The 15,848-nt window shown below is 66.1% G+C and overlaps 2 protein-coding genes across 3 annotated transcripts; one reads left to right on the top strand and one right to left on the bottom strand.

The window, feature by feature from the left end:
- Positions 1–5: 5 nt before the first annotated feature.
- On the bottom strand, positions 6–3,171 carry EIF1AD (eukaryotic translation initiation factor 1A domain containing). The gene is made up of 6 exons (XM_075018520.1): positions 3,042–3,171; positions 2,840–2,939; positions 2,028–2,136; positions 1,132–1,240; positions 978–1,022; positions 6–379 (listed from the first exon to the last, which is right to left on the bottom strand). Exons 2-6 carry the CDS (start codon positions 2,924–2,926, stop codon positions 70–72), a joined length of 660 nt encoding a protein of 219 aa, XP_074874621.1. The 5' UTR covers positions 2,927–2,939; positions 3,042–3,171; the 3' UTR covers positions 6–69.
- A 685-nt stretch (positions 3,172–3,856) lies between these two features.
- SF3B2 (splicing factor 3b subunit 2) lies at positions 3,857–15,648 on the top strand. Of its 2 annotated transcripts, none has more exons than XM_075018543.1 (22): positions 3,857–4,023; positions 4,962–5,008; positions 5,266–5,343; positions 5,929–6,129; positions 6,767–6,826; positions 7,124–7,241; positions 7,355–7,449; positions 7,743–7,848; positions 7,942–8,021; positions 8,474–8,671; positions 8,907–9,044; positions 9,363–9,443; positions 10,328–10,555; positions 11,208–11,357; positions 12,132–12,221; positions 12,586–12,693; positions 13,204–13,311; positions 13,852–13,994; positions 14,086–14,187; positions 14,813–14,912; positions 15,022–15,207; positions 15,303–15,648. In XM_075018543.1, the coding sequence occupies exons 1-22, from the start codon at positions 3,882–3,884 to the stop codon at positions 15,372–15,374; spliced, it is 2,631 nt and encodes an 876-aa protein (XP_074874644.1). In that variant the 5' UTR covers positions 3,857–3,881; the 3' UTR covers positions 15,375–15,648. The 2 variants fall into 2 exon arrangements, with proteins under 2 accessions (XP_074874644.1, XP_074874643.1); XM_075018542.1 differs by having other exon boundaries at positions 7,939–8,021.
- Positions 15,649–15,848: the final 200 nt, after the last annotated feature.

Below are 15,848 nucleotides of genomic sequence, written 5' to 3'. Positions count from 1 at the left end.
CCCCGTGCCACCACCAGTCCTTTATTGGGGGAGCAGCCCCTGGCCGCGTCACCGCGTGTCCCCGTCCCCTCACTGGGGGGGGCACTGCCTGTCCCGACTGCCACTGGCCCCCCGGTCCTTGTCCCCGCTGTCCCTTGGGTGCGTGTCCTTGTCACCCGTGTCCTCCTTGTCACCCGTGTCATCATTGTTGTCACCTCTGTCCTCGCTGTCACCTGCAGCAGCATCCTCGTCACCCGTGTCGTCGTCATCACCCCTGTCATCATCCTCGTCACCTGTGTCGTCCTCGCTGTCCCCCGTGTCCTCGCTGTCCCCCGTGTCCCCGCCGGCCCCCACCCGGTTGGTGTTGACGAAGAGGTCCTCGTCCCCGTCGGGGGGGTGGCTGCCTCAGGGACACGGGGTGGGGGGGTCACACGCGGTGACACACGTGTCTGTATGTCCCCAACTGTCCCCAGTAATGCCCCCCCATTAATAGCCCCCATTACTGCCCCCCCAATATTGCCCCCCCCAGTTAACACCCCCCCTTAATACCCCCCATTATTCCCTCCCAATCTCCCCCATTTTATTGCCCCCCCAATTAATACTCCCCCAGGTTATTGCCCCCCCCAATATTACCCCACCCAGAATATTGCCCCTGCCAGTATTGCCCCTCCCCAATATTGCCCCCCCCCCAGCTTATTCCCTCCTAGGTTACTGCCCCCCCCCTCAGTTATTGCCTCTAAATATTACCCCCACACACCTTATTCCCCAATATTGTTCCCTCCAGGTTATTGCTCCCCTAGTATTACCCCCCCCAATATTGCCCCCCCAGATTATTGCTCCCCAATATTACCCCCCCCTCCAGTTTTCCCCCCCTAGGTTATTGCCCCCCCCATTATTGTCCCTGTAATACTGTACTCCCCCAGTATTACCCCCTCCCCCCAATTAATGCCCTGGAATATTGCCCCCCTAGGTTATTGCCGCCCCCCCCAGTGACTCACCCCTCCCGGGGGCTCGACTTCTCCAGGGGGGTGAAGGCCTCGGGCCTGTGGGAAACCAGGAAGGGGGGGGGGGGTGTCACAGCTGGGAACTGGGAGGGACTGGGGGAGACTGGGGGAGGGTATTTACCCCCGGGGGGGGGGGGTCGGGCCCCACCAGAGCCCCTGGCGCTGCAGGAAGCGGACGTGGGGGGGGAGGAGGACGAGGGACATCTCAGCCTTCACCTTCGTCCCCTCCTCGATGGGGTCCACCAGCAAGAAGTCACCTGGGGGGGACAGGGGTGTCACCTGGGGGGGTGGGGGGGTCACCCAAGGGGGGGATGATGGGTGGCGTTGTAGGTGTTGGGGGTAGCAGTGGGGAGGGACACGGTGACAGGGATGTCACCTGGGGGGGGGACATGGTGGCAGCGCTGGTGTGAGGAGTGGGCTGGGGACATGGGGTGGACAAGGTTGGGGACAGGGTTAGGGATGGTGACAAGGTTGGGGACAGGGGGACAGCACTGGGGACAGGGTTAGGGATGGTGACAAGATTGGGGGACAGTGTCACAGACAGTGACAAGATTTGGGACAGTATTGGGGACAGGGTGGCAAGTTTGGGGACAACGTCGCAGATAGTGACAGTGTTGGGGACAAGGTGACAAGGTTGTGAACAGCATTGGGGATAGGGTGACAGTGTTAGTGACAGCATCGGGAACAGGGTGACGAGGTTGGGGACAGTGCTGGGGACAGGGTGACAAGGTTGGGGACTGTTTGGACAGGGTGACAAAGTTGGGGGACAGCATTGGGGACGGTGACAACGTTGGGGACAGTGTTGGGATAAGGTGACAAGGTTGGGGACAGGGTGACAAGATCGGGGACAGTGTTGGGATAAGGTGACAAGGTTGGGGACAGGGTGACAAGATCGGGGACAGTGCTGGGGACAGCACTGGGGCCAGGGTGACAGCGTTGCGGCTGCTGCTGAGGCCACAGCGCTGACACCGGGGCTGGCGGGGAGGGGGGAGCAGGGTGACGGGGGTGCCAAGGTGACAGCGGTGACAAGGCGGGGGGGGCCACCTCTCTTGATCCAGATGTGGCGGCGGAAGCGGGGGGGCATGCTGGCCAGGAAGCGCGTCCCCTCAGCCGTCTCCACCTCGTGCAGGTTGTTCCCCGGTGTCCCCAGCACCTGGGGGGGGGACATGGGGACAGGGGAGGGGGGGTGTCAGGGCCACCAACCCCCCCGCCCCGACCTGGCTGTGTCCCTCAGCTGGTGACGGGGGTGTCCCCTGACCCCCCCCCTACCCCCGGGGGGGGACTGTGGTGGCCCTGTGTGTGTCTTGTGCCCCCCCGCAGCAGGTGCCACCCTGCCTGTCCCCTCTGTCCCATCACTGGGGACACCCCCCCTTGTGTCCATCCGTCCCCCCCGTCCCTATGTCCCCCCCCCCAGGGCCATCTCACCCCCCCCATCCCCATGTCCCAGCCCAGTGTCCCCACGTCCCCCTCTGTGTCCCCCCCAGGGCCATCTCCCCGTGTCCCCCCACCTCCCCGTGTGTCCCCCCCCCCCAGAGCTGTATCTGTCCTCGTATGTCCCCCCCATGTCCCTGTGTCCCGCCCCCGGGGCCATCTCTGCCCCCCCCCCCCCCCGTGTGTGTGTGTCCCTGTGTGTCCCCCACGTCCCCGTGTGCCCCCCCCAGGGCCGTGTCCCCCCTACGTCCCTGTATCCCCACCCCCCCGTCTCTGTGTCGTCCCCCCCGGGCCATGTCCCCCGTCCCCGTGTGTCCGTGTCCCGCCCACGTCCCCGTATCCCCTCCCCCGGTGCTCCCCCCGGCTCCGTGTCTGTGTCCACGTCCCAGTATCCCGTGTGTCCCCCCCCGTGTCCGTGTCCCCACCCGCACGATCCGCTGCCGCGGGGCCGGCAGCACGCGCTCCTCCAGCAGCTCCCGCACCACGTGCTTCCGCTTGGTGGCGCGCGACATCCCGGGGGCGGGGCTGCGGCGACAACCGGGATCGGGAGGGGGGTGTGAGGGACCCAGGGGTCCGCGTGCTGCCCCCCCCCTCCCCACCGCCGCCGTGGGGACTCGGGGAACTCACCTCGATCCGGTACTTCCGGGTGCGCTCGGCGTCACTTCCGGGGACCGGCGGGAGCGTCCGTGCGTCTCTAAGGTTGCGGAAAGGGCGGGGCCGGCGGGGGGACACGCCCCCCGCTGCTCGGGGAGGAGGGGCGGGGCTTGAGTCGCGGATACGCCCGCCCCCGCTCCGAGGAGGAGGTGGAGCCTCAGCTGGGTTGGGTCCGCCCCGTTTGGGGCGGGGCTAGGTGGAGGGGGCGGGGCTTCACCCGCCTGCCGGGGGCGGGCGGCGGGCAGGGCTATGCAAATTAGGGGCGGGGTCAAGACGGAGGGGGAAACGTGCCAATTAGGTCCCAGCGCACTGGGAGCGGCGGGCGTGGCTATGCAAATTAGATGGGTACCACAAAAACGAGGAGGCGGGGTGGCGGTAGAGGGCGGTGTTATGCCAATAAGGAGGGCGTGGCCGGTGGGGTCGCAGGCTGACCTATGGGAAACCGCCGCTGCGACGCCATCGCCGTTACCACCTGTGACGTCACCGCCACCGCGGCCCACGGCGGGGGGGGCGGGGGCTGCCTCCTTGGTGACATCACGCCCCCTCCGCCTGACGTCACCTCCACGGCCCTGCCGCGTGCCGCCCCGCCCCGCCGAGACGTCACCGCCCGCGCGCGGGGAGGGAGGCGAGGAGGCCCCGCCCCCCTCCGCCGTGACGTCACGACGCCAGCGGGACGCCGCTCCCCCCCCTCCCCCGTAAGCGGCGGGGAGAAGGGGGCGGGGCCGAGCGCCGATTGGCCGGTCGGGTGGAGGGCGCGGATCGATTGGCCGGGCGGCGCGTGCGCGGCGGGGTCGCGCGGGGCTCCCTCAGAAAATGGCGGCGGAGCGGGCCGAGGCGGCGGCCGGCGGCGGCGGCGGCGCGGGGGGGGGCGGAGGGGGCGACCTGCCGCCCTACGCGGGCTGGACCCCGGCCGAGCTGCAGGCCACCCTGGCCGGCATCGGCGCCCCCGCCCAGGGTGGGTCCGGGGGGGGCAGCGGCGGCGGCCCAGGGGCAGTTGAGGGGGCCCAGGGGCAGTTGAGGGGGCCCAGGGGCAGTTGAGGAGGGGGCTGGGGGGTCCCTCGGGGTATGTGGGAGGTGAAGGGGGTCCCTAGGGGTAGCTGGGGGCGGTCCCTTGGGGTTTTGGGGGGTACCTGAGGGTGCTGGGGGAGCCTGGGGGCAGTTGGGGGAGTCCCTTGGGGTTTAGGGGGGGTTGGGGGGTGCTGGGGGCGTCCCTAGGGGCAGTTGGGGGTGTCCCTTGGGGTGTTTGGGGGGTGCTGGGGGTCTCTAGGGGTAGCTGGGGGGGGCGAGGGCATCCCTTGGGGTCTTTGGGGGTGTTGTGGGGTGCTGGGGGGGCCCCTTGGGCTATTTGGGGGGTGAAGAGGGTCCCTAGGGGCAGTTGGTGGGGCTGGGGGGGGGTCTCTTGGAGTTTTGAGGGGGTTCCTCAGGGTGCTTGGGGGGTGAAGGGGGTCCCTAGGAGTAGTTGGTGAGGCAGGGAGGTCCCTTGGGGTGGTGGGGGGGGCACCTGGGGGATGTTGGGGGGGTCCCTCAGGGTGTTTGGGGGGTGCTGGGGGTCTCTAGAGGTAGTTGGGGGGCCTGGAGGCATCCCTTTGGGTCTTTGGGGGGTGAAGGGGGTCCCTAGGGACAGTTGGGGGGGTTGGGGGGATCCCTGGAGGTAGTTGGGGGGGCTGGGGGCATCTATTAGGGTCCCTTGGGGGTGCTGGGGGGGTCCCTCAGGGTCTTTGGGGCGTGAAGGGGATCCCTGGGGGTAATTGGGGGTTGCGGGGGTCCCCAGGAATAATTGGAGGGGGGCCCTTGTAAGAAAGTGAGGGTGTCTTGGAGTAGCCAGAATGGTGGGGAGTTGGGGAGCAGAATTTGGGGGCTCCCTAACACCCGCCTTCCCCTCATGCCCCTCAGGTACCCGGGAGGAGCTGGTGGAGCGGCTGCAGGCCTACACCATGCAGGTGAGCCCCCCCTGCCTCAGGACCCCCCAGGGTGGGGGGGCACCCCCAGTATACCCCCCATTCCCCATAGGGTGCCCATCCCTGACCTGATCCCCTCAGGCTGGAAGAGTCCCCTCATTCCCTGGGGGGGGGGGCCCAGACCCCCATGTCCTCTTGGGGTGGGAGTCTCTGTGCCCCCCCACGCCCCCCGTGTTCCCTTAGGGTGGGGGTCCCCTCACCGGGTGCCCCATTTTCGTTGTCGTCTTCCCCCCCCCTAGACAGGGATCGTCCTGAGCCGCCCTGTTCTGCGCCCGGAGGAGGCTGACAAGACTGCCCAGCCCCCGCTGCCGGCGCAGGTCGGGGGGGGGTACTGGGTGCTGGGGGGGGGCAAGGAAGGAGTTTGGAGTTCTCTGTTATGGGGGGGGGGGGGCAGGAAGACTTTTAGGGTGATCCATTGGGGGAGGTGGCATTGGGTGCTGTGGGGAGGGCAGAAAGACCCTCAGGGTGCCCTGTTGTGGTTGCGGGGGGGGACATGGGGTGCTGGGGGGGGGTAGGAACTCCCCCAGGGTGCCTGGTTTTGGGGAGGGGGGCAGTGGGTGCAACGGAGGGGTGGGATTCCCCTCAGGGTGCCTGGTTGAGGGGGGGGGCAGTGGGTGTTTTGGGGTGGGGTAGAGCCCCCTTAAATTGCTCAAATGGGGGGTGGCTGTGGGTGCTGGGGGGGGGGGTGGGCAGGAACTCTTTCAGGGTACCCAATTTTGGGGTTGGGGGTGGCAGTGGGTGCTACAGGTGGGGGCAGAATCTCCCCAGGGTGCCCAGTTTTGGGGTGGGGGGAGTTTAGACACCCCCCAGAGTACCTAGTTTTGGGGAAGGGGTGGGAAGTGAGTGCTATAGGGGGGTAGGATAAACTCATACTCTCCCCCCCCACCTTCCCCCACCCCCAGTTGCCCAGCCTGCCCCTGCAGCACCCATTGGTGCCCCCCCCGCCACCAGGGCTGGGGCTGAGCTACGGGCTGGGGGTGCCCCCACCGCCGCCCCCCCCCGGGTTGCGGGGGCCGGGGGCTGAGGGGCTGTCGGAGGAGGAGCGGCTGACGCTGGCCCAGCAGCAAGCGGCCCTGCTGCTGCAGGAGGAGAGGGCCCAGCAGGTGAGGGGGGGCACCCATGGGTGGGGGAGGTTTGGGGGCACCTGCGGTTGGGGGGGCTGGGGGAGGCTGGGGCGGTTAAGGGGCTCCTGTGGGGCTGTTGAGGGTGGTGGTATCCATGGGTGGGGGGGGAGCTGGGGGAGTCTGGGTGAGCTAAGGGGCTGGTGGGGGGGGCACCCATGGGGGGGGGGTTTGGGGGGAGCTTGGGGAATGTGGGTGGGTTAAGAGGCTTTTGTGGGGATTTTGGGGGGCACCTGTGGGTGCTGGAGGGGGGGCATGGGTACAGGAGCACCTGTGTGTGCTGGGGGGACGATGTGGAGATGGGATGTACCCATCTGTGTTTGGGGGGTACCCACGGGTGCTTGGAATGTGTTGTGGGTGTGGGGAGTACTCATGGGTTTGTCAGGGGGGTCATATGAACACGGGGAGCCCCCAAAGGTGCTGAGAAAGTTCCGTGTATATTGGGGGTACCTGCGGGTGTTGGGGGTGCTGTGAATACATGGAGCACCCACGGGTGCCAGGTGGGTGCTCTGAACGTGGACGGCACCCGTGGGTGCTGGGGGGCTGCTGCACGTATAGAAACATGTGGAAGCGCTGTCCCAGCACCCACGGGTGCTCCGGTTTTCCATCCCCTCCCCAGGGCCAGCACCCGTTTGGAGACAAGGCCAAGGAGCAGGAGCTGCTGGAGCAGCAGAAGCGGGTGAGGACGGGGTGGGGCACCCACGGGTGCGGGGACAGGCATGGGGACATCGGTAGGGAGAAAAGGATGAGCTCAGGGACACCCGTGGGTGCAGGGACACCAGTGGGTGCAGGAACTGGTGAGGGGACACCCATGAGGATGGGGACAGGGGCGTTTTGCAGGCACGGGGGTGGGCGTGGGTGCCCCCATGGGCGCAGGTAGACGCGTGAGGACATTGGTGGGTGTGGGGACACCCATGGGTGCTCTTGTCACCCATGGGTGTTCCTGTTGTTCCCCCCCCCCCGGGTGTCCCCGCAGGCGGCGGTGCTGCTGGAGCAGGAGCGGCAGCAGGAGATGGCCAAGCTGGCACCCGCAGTGCCCCGGCCCCCCCCTGACGTGGCACCCATGGGTGCCCGGGCTCCTCTGCCCCCCCGAGGTGAGTGTCACCGGCCTCATGGCCACCCCCAGGTGGGAGGAGATGGGACACGACACCGCTGGTGGCCTGTCATCGTCCCCCCCGCCTTACAGCCCCACTTTGTCACCCCGCAGGCAGCACCCCCATGGGTGCCCCTATATCTGGGGTGCCTATGGGTGCCCCCCGCCCTCGTGGGCCCCCACCGCCCCCTGGGGAGGAGAGCCGAGAGGTGGGTAAGGGGGAGTCTCCTGGGTTCTTTGTGGGGGGGTCTCCCAGGTGCCCGGGTTCTTTGGGTGGGGGTCTCCCGGGTTCTTTGGGTGGGGGTCTACCGGGTTCTTTGGGTGGGGGTCTCCAGGCGCCTGGGTCCTTTGGGTGGGGGTCTCCCAGATGCTTTGACAGGAGGATGTTTCCTGGACACCTGCGTTGTCCAGGTGGGTGGGGGTCCTCCTGGGTTCTCAGGGTGGGGGTTGGGGGTGTCCCAGATGCCTGGGTCCCCTGACCACCCCCCCCCCCACCCCGCAGCCAGACGACCCAACCGTGGGCCCCAAGATCCCACAGGCGCTGGAGAAGATCCTGCAGCTGAAGGAGATCCGGCAGGAGGAGCTGATCACTGTGCCCGGGCTTTCAGGTGAGCTCACCCAGCACCCATGGGTGCCCCTGGCTGGGCGGGGGGAGCAGCACCCAGACCCCCCACACACACTCACTTGTGTCCCTGCAGCAGAGGATGAGATGGAGACGGAGCCACGGGCCTCAGCATCGGCCTCAGAGGCGGAAGAAGACGCCGGGCTCTCCAAAAAGGAGGTGGGAATGGGTGCCACCCACCCACCCACAGTGTCACCCGGGGTGGGGGGGGGTGGGAAGCGGGGTCGGAGGGTCCCTGGGGGGGTGGATCCTGCTCAGAAGCACCCTGGGGGTCTAGAGGGGTCTCTGGGGGGGGGCATAGGGTGCCCTTTCCTACCTAGGAGGGCTTTGCGGGGGGGGAGGTTCTGCTTTGGGGGGGGGGATTGATCCTGCTGGGGGGGCCCCAGCGTGCCCATTCCCACCCAGGACCTCTCTTGGGTGCCCATTCCCACCCAGGACCTCTCTTGGGTGCCCATTCCCACCCAGGACCTCTCTTGGGTGCCCATACTTGCTGGGGGGGGGGGGGGTGGGGGTGGCACATGGATCATGTCTGGAGCCAGGGTGTATCCCTAGGCCACCCTCAGGTTATCCACGTCACCGTTGTGTCTTTTTGTATGTGTGTGTCCCCCCAGCGCAACCGCAAGCGCCGCAACCGCAAGAAGAAGAAACGGGGACGGGGGGCGGCGCGGGAAGGGGCCCCCACCCAAACCCGGGGGGATGCCGAGACCCCAGGAGACACCCCCACCGTGGAAATCGAATACGTTACTGAGGAGCCTGAGATCTACGACCCCAATTTTGTGTTTTTTAAGAGAATTTTTGAGGCTTTTAAGGTATTTATGGGGGTGGGGGGCACCGAGTGGGTGCTGGGGGGTGGCAGCACCTTGGGGGAGATCGCTAAATGTCACCCAGCTGCACTCTTAGGTGACAGATTTTGGTTTTTAGGGGAATTTTTGATACCTTTAAGGTGGTATCTGGGATGGATGGGAGGCACCCAGTGGGTACTGGGGACGGGGGGGGTGGCAGCACCCCAGGGTGCCCCTGAGCACCCCCCTATGCCCCCCCCAGCTGACAGACGACGTCAAGAAGGACAAAGAGAAAGAACCGGACAAGGCGGACAGGGCGGAAAGTGCCACCGTCCCCAAGAAGAAAGGCTTCGAGGACGGGCACAAGGGCAGCGAGGACGACAGCTCCGAGGACGAGCAGGTCGTGGGGGGGACACGGACACGATGCTGCGGTGACACGGAGGGGGTGGCATCTCCAGGGTGGGGGACAGGGACGAGGGGTGGCAGCGGGTGACGTCCGCTTGGGGACATCGCTGGGGCGACTGGGGACGTGGTGTTGGGGGGAGTGACAAGAGGAGGGTCTGGGGTGGGGACAGTCCCGGAGGTGGCCATGGGGGTGTGGGGACAGTCCCTGGGGGGGACACACGGGTGGCAGGAGGGACTCTGGGGTGGGGGACGGTGGCTGGGTGCCATCAGGGCCTGGCAGCAGCCAGGTGCCAGCCCGTGGGTGCCCCCGCAGGAGAAGAAGCCGGAGGTGCCCAAGCTCTCCAAGAAGAAGCTGCGGCGCATGAACCGCTTCACCGTGGCCGAGCTGAAGCAGGTGACAACTCCTGGGGACGTGTCCTTGTCCCCATCCCCATCCCTACCCCGTTCCCTGTGCCCAGGTAGAGTCTCCTGTGCCACCTTGGGGTGCTTTGGGTTCACTTTGAGAGCCCTTTGGGGACACCAGTGCCACCCTAGGTGCCATGTGCTTGCCCAGGGGTCACCTTGGGGACCCTGGTGCCACCTTGGGGTCCTGTGTGCCCACCCAGGGAGCCCACTGGGGACAATGGTGCCACCCTCGGGTGCCCAGTGTTCCCTTTAGAGGCCTTTTGTGGACACCGGTGTCACTTTGGGGTACTCGATGTTCCCCTCGGGACTCTCGGGGACCCTAGTGCCACCCTGGGGTGGCCTGTGCGAAACCATGAAGCTCACTGGGGACACTGGTGCCACCATGGGGCACCCTGCAGCTGCCTTGGGTGCCCACTGGGGACACTGGTGCCACCCTGGGGTGCTTGCGCTCTAACCAAGTAGTTCTCCGGGGCCAGTGGTGCCACCTTGGGTCCCCTGATGTTCCTCTTGTCACCCTACCAGGGCCCCTGGTGCCACCTTGGGGTCCCCATGCCACACCCATGTAGCTTTTTGGGGACTCTGATGCCACCCTGGGGTGCCCTTTGGCTGCCTTGGGAGCTCACTGGGGACACAGGTGCCACCCTAGGCTGCTCTATATTCCCGTTGAGACCGTACTGGGGATACAAGTGCCACCCTGGGATACTCTGTACCCAACCACGAAGCTCGCTGGGGCCACCGGTGTCACCTTGAGACCCCCGATGTTCCCCTTGTTGCCCCACCAGGGTCCCTAATGCCACCCCGGGGTGCTCTACTCCTTCTCCTCCCCCTACCACCACCTCCTTAACCCAATTGTCCCCTCTTTTGTACCCGCAGCTGGTGGCCCGCCCAGACGTGGTGGAGATGCACGACGTGACGGCGCAGGATCCCAAGCTCTTGGTGCACCTCAAGGCCACCCGCAACTCGGTGCCCGTGCCCCGGCACTGGTGCTTCAAGCGGAAGTACCTGCAGGGTAAGAGGGGCATCGAGAAGCCGCCGTTCGAGCTGCCCGACTTCATCAAGCGCACCGGCATCCAGGAGATGCGTGAGGCCCTGCAGGAGAAGGTGGACGTCTGCGGTGGTGTCACCTAGGAGGGGATGGTGGGAACGAGGGAGTGGGGGGGAGAGGAGGGTAAGGGGGGCTGGGTGCCCATCTGGGGCTTTGGGGACGTCCTGGTTGCATATCTGGGGCTTTGGGGACGTTGTAGGTGCCCATGTGGAGTTTTGGGGACATCACGGTTGGATATTTGGGGCTTTGGGGACAACATGGTTGGATAGCTGGGGCTTTGGGCATGTCGTAGGTGCCCATTTGGGTCTTTGGGGATGTCGTGGGTGGATGTCAGGGGCTCTGGGGACATTGTAGGTGCCCGTTTGGGGCTTTGGGGGATGTCATGGTGGACGTTTGGGGCTTTGGGGGATGTTGTAGGTGCCCATCAGGAGCTTTGGGGACATCATGGTTGGACATTTGGGGCTTTGGGGGATGTTGTAGGTGCCCATCAGGAGCTTTGGGGACATCATGGTTGGACATTTGGGGCTCTGGGGACATTGTAGGTGCCTATCTGGGGCTTCGAGGGTGTTGAGGGTGGCTCCAGGTGCCCCTTGGTCAATCATGAGGAACCTCTGGGTCCTCCTCCAGAATTTTGAGTGCCTTATAGGTGTCCCCAGAAGTGTTGGGGACACTCTGGGTGTCCCCAACCTCCCATATCCCCTCTCCCAGGAGGAGCAGAAGACGATGAAGTCGAAGATGAGGGAGAAGGTTCGTCCCAAAATGGGGAAGATTGACATCGATTACCAGAAGCTGCACGATGCCTTCTTCAAGTGGCAGACCAAGCCCAAACTCACCATCCACGGGGACCTCTACTACGAGGTGGGCACCCCCTCACCCATGGGTGCTTCTTCCCACACCCATAGGTGCCCCCCAACAGGCTCATGTCTCCTCCAGCCTGGCATTGGGCTGGGGAGGTGTCACCAGGAGCCAGTGTCACCACCCCACCGGGAGTTTTCACCTTAGGGTGTCATCATGCTCGCCAGCACCCTGGCAGGGGCTTGTCACCCACCTGGCACCCAGGTGGGGTCCCATCCCTGCCACCCTGTCCCTCAGGGACATCCCATGTCCCCCCGATGGTGCCACCCTGTCTCTGTAGCGATGTCCCCATGTCCCTCAGGGTTGTCCCCATGTCTCCGTATCAGTGTTGCCATGGTCTTCAAGCGGGTCCCCATGTTCTCCATGATGGTGCCACCATATCCCTCTAGCAGTGTCTCCCCATGTCCCCCAAGGGTGTCCCTGTGTCCCCAAAGGTGTCCCCGCGTCCCTCAAACAGCATCCCCCATTCCTCAAGGTTGTCCTCTGTCCTTCTAGCGGTGTCCCAATGTCCCTCAGGGATGTCCACGTGTCCTTCAAGGCTGTCCCCATGTCCCCCCCGATGGTGCGTACCCCTGTCCCTCAAGGTTGTCCCCTTGTCCTTGTAGCACTGTCCCCCTGTCCCTCGGGGTTGTCCCCATGCCACCCTGAGCCTTTGTGTCCCCCTGACAATGTCCCCGTCCTCCTCTCCCCTTCATACCCCCCCCCCACGTCCCCTCCCTGGTGTCCCGTGTGTCCCCCCCGGCCCCGGTGACACCCCGTCCTTGTCCCCATCCCCAGGGGAAGGAGTTCGAGACGCGGCTGAAGGAGAAGAAGCCGGGCGACCTCTCGGACGAGCTGCGCATCGCCCTGGGCATGCCCGTGGGGCCGGTGAGCAGGGGCACCCATGGGTGCTGGGGGGGGGCTGCACGTTGCCCTGGGCATGCCTGGAGAGCACCTGTGGGTGCTGGGGGTTCCCCCAAGCTGGAGCTTTGGCCTGGGGGCTAGGTGGGTGCCTTGGGGGGGTGTCAGTGGGGGTGGGGGGGCACCCATGGGTGCTGGGGGGAGGGGAAGCCTGTGGTGGGGGGAGCTGTGTGTTGCCCTGGGTATTGTGGGTGAGCTGGGGGGCACCTATAGGTACTGGGGGCACCCAGAGTTAGGGGTGGCCTGGTGGCTGGCTGAGGGGGTAGGTGGGTACCAGTGGGTGCCAGGGGGCATCCATGGGTGCTGACTCCCCCCCCCATGGTGCTGGCAGAACGCGCACAAGGTGCCCCCACCCTGGCTGATCGCCATGCAGCGCTACGGACCCCCCCCCTCCTACCCCAACCTCAAGATCCCGGGGCTCAACTCCCCCATCCCTGAGGTGAGAGGGGGCTTTTGGTGCTGGGGGGGGGTGCATTTGGGGTCCTTGGGGGGCTTTGGGTGCTGGGGGGCCCTGCCGGTCCATGGGTGCTGCAGGGCTGCCCCTTTGGGTGCTGGGGAGAGGGTTGGGGTGACTGGGGAGGGGTTTGGGGGGCCGGGGGGGGTTGGGGGTTCCAGGGGGTCTTGGTGGGGGGCAGGGGGTCCCAGGGGGACCCAAAGGCTGTTCCTTTGGGTACCTGGGGGATTTGGGAGGCCCAAGGGGGATTTTGGGGTGCCTGGGGGTTGGGGGTCTCTGAGGGTGTTGGGGGAGGTCTGGGGGGGCTTTGTGGGTTCGGGGGGGGCCTGTGGCCAGCTTTTCTGCTACAGGGCTGCTCTTTTGGGTATGGGGGGGGTTGGGGTGCCTGAGGGCTGGTGGGCGTCTCTGGGGAGCTGGGAGGGGTTTGGGGGGGGGGGGTGTCGGGATTCTCTGGGGGGGATTCTGTGCCCCCCCCAACCCTCCTGCTGGTGCCAGGGCTGCTCCTTCGGGTACCACGCCGGGGGCTGGGGGAAGCCACCCGTGGATGAGACAGGGAAGCCGCTCTACGGCGACGTCTTCGGCACCAACGCTGCTGAGTTCCAGGTACCGGGGCCCCCCCCAGACCCGCCCACCCTCCCTCAGTTTCCCCCATGCTCCCCCAAGACCCCCTGGGGGGCCCCACAACCCCCCAGGGACCCCCGTGAGCTGCCCGAAGCTCTGCAGAGCCACCCTGATGAGCTCAGAGCACCCATGAGCCATCCAGGGTGACCCTGAGCCCCTGGGCGGGGGCACCCATGAATTCTCTGTGCCCCCCCAATCCCTCCTGAGCAATTTAGGGACCCCCCCAGACTCCTCCCCTCCATTCTCTGTGTATGTGTGTCCCCAGTTTTCCTCCCACCTTGCTTCTTGCTCTGCACCCATGGTCACTCTCCTTTCCCACCCTGGGCACCCAAATCCCACCCCCCCAGCACCCATACCCCCCCATGCCCCCCCCCCTTTTTCCTGAGCAATTTGGGGACCCTCTCTCTCCCACCACCATTTTTGGGTCCCCCCTCTGGTACACCTGTATCTCCCTCCTGGGCACCCATAATACACCCCCACCTCAGCACCCATACCCCCTTTGACCCCCCCGACCCCCCCCAGACAAAGGAGGAGGAGGAAGAGATCGACCGGACGCCCTGGGGGGAGCTGGAACCCTCTGATGAGGAGTCCTCAGAGGAGGAGGAGGAGGAAGAGAGTGATGAAGAGAAGCCGGATGAGACAGGGTTCATCACCCCTGCAGACAGGTGGGGGGGGCCCCCTCCAGCACCCATGGACCCCCCTGCTGCTGTCACCCACCCACCCTGACGCCCCCCCCCCCTTTCTGTTTCCCCACAGTGGCCTCATCACACCCGGGGGCTTCTCTTCGGTGCCGGCAGGGATGGAGACCCCTGAGCTCATTGAGCTGAGGAAGAAGAAGATTGAGGAAGCCATGGATGGGTGAGGGGGGGGGCGGTCAGGGTGCTGGGAAAGCAGGGGTGGGTGCTGGGGGGGAGTGGTGGTGGGAGGATGGGGAGTGGGTGCTGAGGGTTTTGGGGTGCTGGGGGGGTGGGGATGGGTGCAGGGGGAGGCCAGGGTGCTGGGAGAGCAGGGCTGGGTGCTGGGGGGGGGCTTGGGGTGCTGGGGATGGGTGCAGGGGGGGTCAGAGTCCTGGGAGAGCAGGGCTGGGTGCTGGGGGGGGCTTGGGGTGCTGGGGATGGGTGCAGGGAGGGTCTGGGTGCTGGGGGGGGCTTGGGGTGCTGGGGATGGGTACAGGGAGGGTCAGAGTCCTGGGAGAGCAGGGCTGGGTGCTGGGGGGAGCTTAGGGTGGTGCTGGGAGGGTGGGGATGGGTGCAGAGGGGCTCAGAGTGCTGGGAGAGCAGGGGTGGGTGCTGGGGGGGCTTAGGGTGCTGGGGATGGGTGCGGGGGGGGCTTGGGGTGCTGAGGGTTTGGAGCGGGTCCCAGGGACTCTTGGGGTGCTGGGAGAATGGGGGGGGTGATAGCTTTTGGGGTAAGCAGGAGGCACCTAGGTGGGCACGCAGTGCTGAGAATGTGTGTGTCTGTCGTCCCCCCCTCCCCAAAACAGCAGCGAGACCCCCCAGCTCTTCACGGTGGTCCCCGAAAAGCGTACGGCCACCGTCGGCACCGCCATGATGGGTTCCACCCACATCTATGACATGTCGGCGGTGAGACCCCCCCCGCTGGCCCACCACCTCCTCCCAGTACCCACGGGTGCCGTGTCACCCCCCACACCCATCTAACGCCTCCCTCTGTGTCCCGTGTGTCCCCCCTTAGGTGATGGGGCGCAAGGGCCCGGTACCCGAGGCGCAGGGGGTGGAGGTGGCCCTGGCCCCCGAGGAGCTCGAGCTCGACCCCACGGCCATGACGCAGAAATACGAGGAACACGTGCGGGAGCAACAGGCCCAGGTGGAAAAAGAAGATTTCAGCGACATGGTGGCTGAGCACGCCGCCAAGCAGAAGGTGGGGACGGTCCCTTCCCTGTCACCTCTGTCACCTCATCACCCTCGTCACCCTCCCTGACCCCTCTTTGCGTCCCCCCCCTTCTCCTTTTGCAGCAGAAGAAGCGGAAGGCGCAGCCCCAGGACGCCCGGGGAGGCGGCAAAAAATATAAAGAGTTTAAGTTCTAGGAGGGGGGGTGACAACGTTTGTCACCTCTTTTGTCACCCTCCTCAGGACCAGCCTTTTGTCACCTCCCAGCACCCACCTCCCTACGGCGGGGGGCGGGTATCGCTGGGGAGGGGGTGGCACCCAACTCCCACCCCCCCGGTAGCGCCCGGGGCTGGAGCGGGGCTGTGTGGTTTGGTTGTTGGGGATGGTGACATGTCCCCGTCCCTGTCCTCATCCCTTTCCCCTTTGTTTTGTAAATAAAAGGTGGGTGTCCCCACTGTGTGTGTCCCCCCACCTCGGCCTCACTCTCTGCCTGATGTCCCCGGGGTCCCCATGTCCCGGCAGTGTGCCTCGCTCGCTGTCACCCTGTCCCCGGGGCTCCCCATGTCCCGGCAGAGCGGCTCACTGGCTGTCACCGTGTCCCCAGGCTCCAGCCTGGTGCCCTGGCAGCACAGCTCGCGCGGTGGCCCTGGCGTCCCCAGGCCCTGTCCCCA

Source organism: Buteo buteo, chromosome 30, assembly GCF_964188355.1.
Source record: "Buteo buteo chromosome 30, bButBut1.hap1.1, whole genome shotgun sequence".
Classification (NCBI taxonomy): Eukaryota; Metazoa; Chordata; class Aves; order Accipitriformes; family Accipitridae; genus Buteo; species Buteo buteo.
This window is presented reverse-complemented; position numbering and strand designations above follow the sequence as displayed.